Here is a 5,000-nt window from a genome sequence, read left to right as displayed (position 1 = left end):
AAAAACAAACAAATCCTATTGATTTTTTTGTTTCAAATTCCAGAGAGGCAACAGGGGCCACCGTGCTATAAAGACAAGTGGGGTGCATGTCATGCAGTCAACACAAAATAATCAAAGCGCAGCAGACAGTAGATTAGAAAGAAGAGAAAAGCCCAACAGTTTCAGAACACACTCACAGTAAAGCAGAGGTGAAGGAAGCAGAGAGGGAGAAAGAAAAGGGAAGGAAAGGAGCAACTTTTTTCTCCAGAACGCACACGGATAGTTCTTTAAGAGGTGGAAGACGAAGAGAAGACGGAGGAGGAGGAAGAGCAGAAGCAGGAGCAACATTTACCAGAACACACACACACATACACACACGCACACACACACACACCACCACCACCACCACCACCACCACCACTACCACCACCAACACCCCACACATACACCAAGTACCCACGAATAAAAACAAACAACAACCAACCAACAAAGTACCCACAAGTAAAAAAACAACAAAAGAAAGAAAAAACGAAAACAAACCACCCCCAAAAAACAACACCGAATTGTAGGAAATCACAGACTCTAGAAAAAGCCAAGCCACCAAAAAACAGGACCTACCAGAGTGAGACACACGCCATGAGAATCATCAGAAAATGGATGCTGTCGCTCTTCTACTTCGTGCCGGTCATCTGGTTCATGTACGTCAGCGTGGAGCTGCTGGCTGAGAGGTCCTCCTCAAGGGCAGCCATGGAGATGGCCTACCGCCTCCACCAACAGCAGAACCACCGGCTGGGCAAGGACTCTGACATCCTGCCCAACGCCCTCCCAGCAGAAGGAGAGGCAGCACCAGGAGCAGGAGCAGCCCGCGACATGCAGGACCTCAACAATTTGCTCCTGGACGCACTGCTCCGTGACGGTCATGCTGGCGGTGCTGGGGGTGAGAATGGCCCCCCACGGGGTGAAAACGTTCACCAGGGACTACCCGAGGACCAAGCGTTCCGGGAAAAGCTGAACCGTTTCAAGGACTATAAAGAGCTCCTGGAGAGACTCCGGGGCATGGAGAGGGTGGAGGTGGTGGAGCGGGTCGGGGGTGTGAAGGAGGAGGGTGCCGGGAAGAGGGTGATGGTTGAGGCTGGGGGTCTGATGAAGGATGGGGGGATCCCCGTGTTCGGCGTGAAGGAGGTGGCGGACATGGCGGTGCACCAGGAGGTGGGGAAGGGGGAGGACGGGGTACACTACCCTCCTTACGTGGAGGCCTGGGCACCCAACTTCCCCGGTGAGTCAGTCAGTGGGTGGGGTTTGGTGGTGGTAGTGGTGTGTGTGTGTGTGTGTGTGTGTGTGTGTGTGTGTGTGTGTGGTGAGGTGGTGGTGGTGTGTGCGATGGGGTGTGTGTGTGTGTGTGTGTGTGTGTGATGGTGTGTGTGTGTGTGTGTGTGTGTGTGTGTGTGTGTGTTATGGTGTGTGTGTGTGTGTGTGTGTGTGTGTGTGTGATGGTGTGTGTGTGTTGGGGGATGGAGGTTGTGGAGACGGTGGTGGTGGTAGTGGTGGAGAGAGAGAGAAAGAGAGAGAGAGAGAGGAGAGAGAGGGAGAGAGAGAGAGAGAGAGAGAGAGAGAGAGAGAGAGAACAAGAACAAGAACAAGAACAAAACTTTAATCTCCAGGCCTCCGGCCCCTAGAAAGAGGTCAAAAGTACACAATATGGTGATCACTCAACCACAACAAAATGTAAAATACGTACTAACTTAACCTGTAGAACAAAAGTGCTTCTCGTGCATTGTAAATTAATTCTAACTTTCATCATTGTTGTCACAGAATTCCTGTCGTATCTTCAGGGCATTAAATATATAAACGCATAGTTTACGAATACTGTAAACAGAACCATTCTTCATCAAGTGAACATACGATTGACCTTCAGAGTTCAGATGTTTTTGCCGCAGGTCATTGTAAAGGACACAATTGTTTATAAAATGGTTTTCATCTTCGATTACATTACAACGTTTACATGCGTAATTTGAATTACATTTGAATGTTCTTCTAAAAAATGATCCATTTATTGGGAGCAAACCAAGCCGTAATTTTACTAAACAGTCCCTAAAACACTTTTTATCCACATATTCAAAATATTGCTCACACTGAAAACCAGTTTTAAACAGTCTGTAGTTATGATATATATCTTTAGACATTACTGACTCGTCCCACTCCTGCATAAATATATCTTTCATTCTTTGCTTAAATAATGACAAAAATGTTTGCTCACAACCAACGCCTTGTTGCAACCAGACATATCCAAACCCAAGTCTAAATAAAGTATTTTTTACTAAAGACACCCAGCATTTTTTCCCCCTTTCGTCTAAGTTAAACAACATCAAAGGAGAGAGAGAGAGAGAGAGAGAGAGAGAGAGAGAGAGAGAGAGAGAGAGAGAGAGAAGACAATACAATACAATATTATATATGCAATACAACACAACACAACACAGCAATCACACACACACACACACACACACACACACACACACACACACACACACACACACACACACACACACACACACACACAACACCCCTCTCCCCGTCCCACTCCTCCCACCCTTAACTTTGCGGTCCATGTAGGGGAGGGCGGGGAGCCAGTGAAGATCAACACGTCCCTGCTGAGCCCTGAGCAGAGGCGGCTGTACGACGAGGGCTGGGCCAACAACAGCTTCAACCAGTACGCCAGTGACCTTATCAGTGTCCACCGCTCTCTGCCGGACAAGAACCCACCCGAGTGAGGGCCGGAGAGAGAGAGAGAGAGAGAGAGAGAGAGAGAGAGAGAGAGAGAGAGAGACAGAGAGAGACAGAGAGAGACAGAGAGAGACAGAGATAAAGAGAGAGAGAGAGAGAGAGAGGTGGGTGGGCAGAGGGGAGGGAGTGGGGTGGGTGGGGAAGGGAGACAGACAGACAGACACAGAGACAGACACAGAGATAGACACAGAGAAACATTTAAAGAGAGAAAGAGAGAGAGAGACAGAGAGAGACAGAGACAGAGTCACAGAGAAACATGAAGAGAGAGAGAGAGAAAGAGAGAAACATGAAATGAGAGAGAGGGAGAGAGAGAGAGGAAGGGAGAGAGAGAGGGGGAGAGAGAGAGACAGACAGGCAGAGAGAGAGAGAGAGAGAGAGAGACAGACAGACAGTCAGATAGACACACAGACAGAAAGACGGAGAGAGAGAGAAGGAGAGAGAAAGGAAGGGGGGGGGGGGAGAGAAAGAAACAGAGAGACAAAGAGAGACAGAGAGAACGAGAAAGCTACAGAGACAGAAAGACATAGAGACAGAGAATCGGATCAACAGAAACAGACAGAAAGACAGACACAGACAGACAGACAGACAGACAGATAGATAGATAGATAGATAGTTAGATAGATAGATAGATAGATAGATGGATGAGATCTTGTCCTTAATTCTCTGCTCAACAGAAAGCCAGTGTAATAAGCCTGAAGAGAAATATACACTGCTGAGACATCCGCGCCTTAAAAATGACTTTGGTGGCAGAATTTCCATCCTGTTGGAAAAATTTGAGAAGCTTCCGTAGATAGCCAGCTTTGAAAAGGGAATTGCAACCATATAGCTTTGATAAAAGCACGCATAAACTAATGTTTTGGTTGCTTCCTAGTATGAGAAATATCTACGTACTGAAGCTGGTGTCCCAATGTTCAAGGTATGTGGTGTTATTCCTCCTTCTCCTCTGGTGGAGTTTGTGAAATAATCTTCTACTCGTTTCAAAAGTATTAAGAATGAAAACGTGTTTAAGAAAAATCTGAAGAACCATCTTATCAACTCTATGAAAGATGGGCAGTGATACTGATTCATAGCTGTTAGTCTACCACTTTATTTGTTACTTGTGAAATGTTTTATGTACGCTCTTATTGGAATTGTGTTTGTGTTGAGTGAGCGGATGTGTGTGTGTGAAATAGGATGGATGTGTGGTGTTTGAGCGTGTTGTGTTTGTGTATATGTGTGTGTGTGAAACAGAACGGCATGGCGAGCTATGACATCTTCCTCATGCCCCCCCAACGACCCAAGCGGTCGAGGGAATGAGTGATGATGAGTGATGATGAGTGAAACAGAAAGTAATCATTTCATTATCACACGAAGCTTGTGAGTATGTATTTGTGTAGATATATGTATTTCACCTTGTTCTTTCTGTCTTTCTTTCTTTCATTCAGATGGCTTGATGTAATAAAAACAACAACAACAACAAAACAAGCAACAACAACAGTTGTTGCTTATTCAATTACCATCGTGAAATAAAATCTTGACTTCACTTCTCTCTCTCTCTCATTCTTTTTATCATTGATGGCTTGATGCATAAAAAAAGAGCATTTTTTGCTTATTCAATCATGTTGGTTTAATCAATATATCATCATAAAATAAAATCTTGACTTGACGTGACTCCTCCTTATCAACCCCACCCATCGTGCTCTGCTGCCAGGTGCCAGGAGCAGCGCAAGGAGTACCCGGACCACCTACCCGAGGTGAGCGTCATCATCATCTTCCACAACGAGGCCTGGTCCGTGCTGCTCCGCTCTGTCCACAGCGTCCTCAGCAGGACCCCCACCCGCCTCCTGAGGCAGGTCATCCTGGTGGACGACCTCTCCACCATGGGTCAGTGCTGGTCACGGTCAGCATGGAGGCGTGAGAGTGGGGTGAAGAGAGACAGTGCGGGGAAGAGAGAGGGTGGAGAGGGAGAGTGTGAGAGAGGGGGGGGAGGAAGAGAGAAAGGGGGAGAGGGGGGAATGAGGGGGCAGAGGGAAAGGAAGAGGGAGGGAGAAGGAGGAGAAAGAGAGGGGGGAAATAGAGAGAGAGGGAGGAGGAAGAGACAGAAGGAGAGAGAGAGAGAGAGAGAGAGAGAGAGAGAGAGAGAGAGAGAAAAGGAAGAGAAAAGAAGAGAGAGAGAAATCGGGAGGGTGAGGGGGTAGGGGGTGGGGAAGGAAGGGAAGAGAGGAAGGGAAAGAGAGAATTGAACGTGGGGTCCCATGCAC

At 47.1% G+C, this 5,000-nt stretch overlaps 1 protein-coding gene across 1 annotated transcript in view; it reads left to right on the top strand.

Annotated features, from left to right (window-relative positions):
• Positions 1 to 5,000, top strand: part of LOC143277506 (polypeptide N-acetylgalactosaminyltransferase 5-like) — a 39,391-nt gene that overhangs the window by 14,587 nt on the left and 19,804 nt on the right. Inside the window, exons 6-8 of the mRNA XM_076582362.1 lie at positions 591 to 1,255; positions 2,590 to 2,743; positions 4,451 to 4,623. Of these exons, the coding sequence (XP_076438477.1) occupies positions 591 to 1,255; positions 2,590 to 2,743; positions 4,451 to 4,623 (992 nt within the window). The remainder of the gene's footprint in view (positions 1 to 590; positions 1,256 to 2,589; positions 2,744 to 4,450; positions 4,624 to 5,000) is intronic.

Source organism: Babylonia areolata, chromosome 2 (genome assembly GCF_041734735.1).
Source record: "Babylonia areolata isolate BAREFJ2019XMU chromosome 2, ASM4173473v1, whole genome shotgun sequence".
Lineage (NCBI taxonomy): Eukaryota > Metazoa > Mollusca > Gastropoda > Neogastropoda > Buccinidae > Babylonia > Babylonia areolata.
The sequence above is the reverse complement of the archived record's forward strand: the minus strand, read 5'-3'. Positions and strand labels throughout refer to the sequence as shown.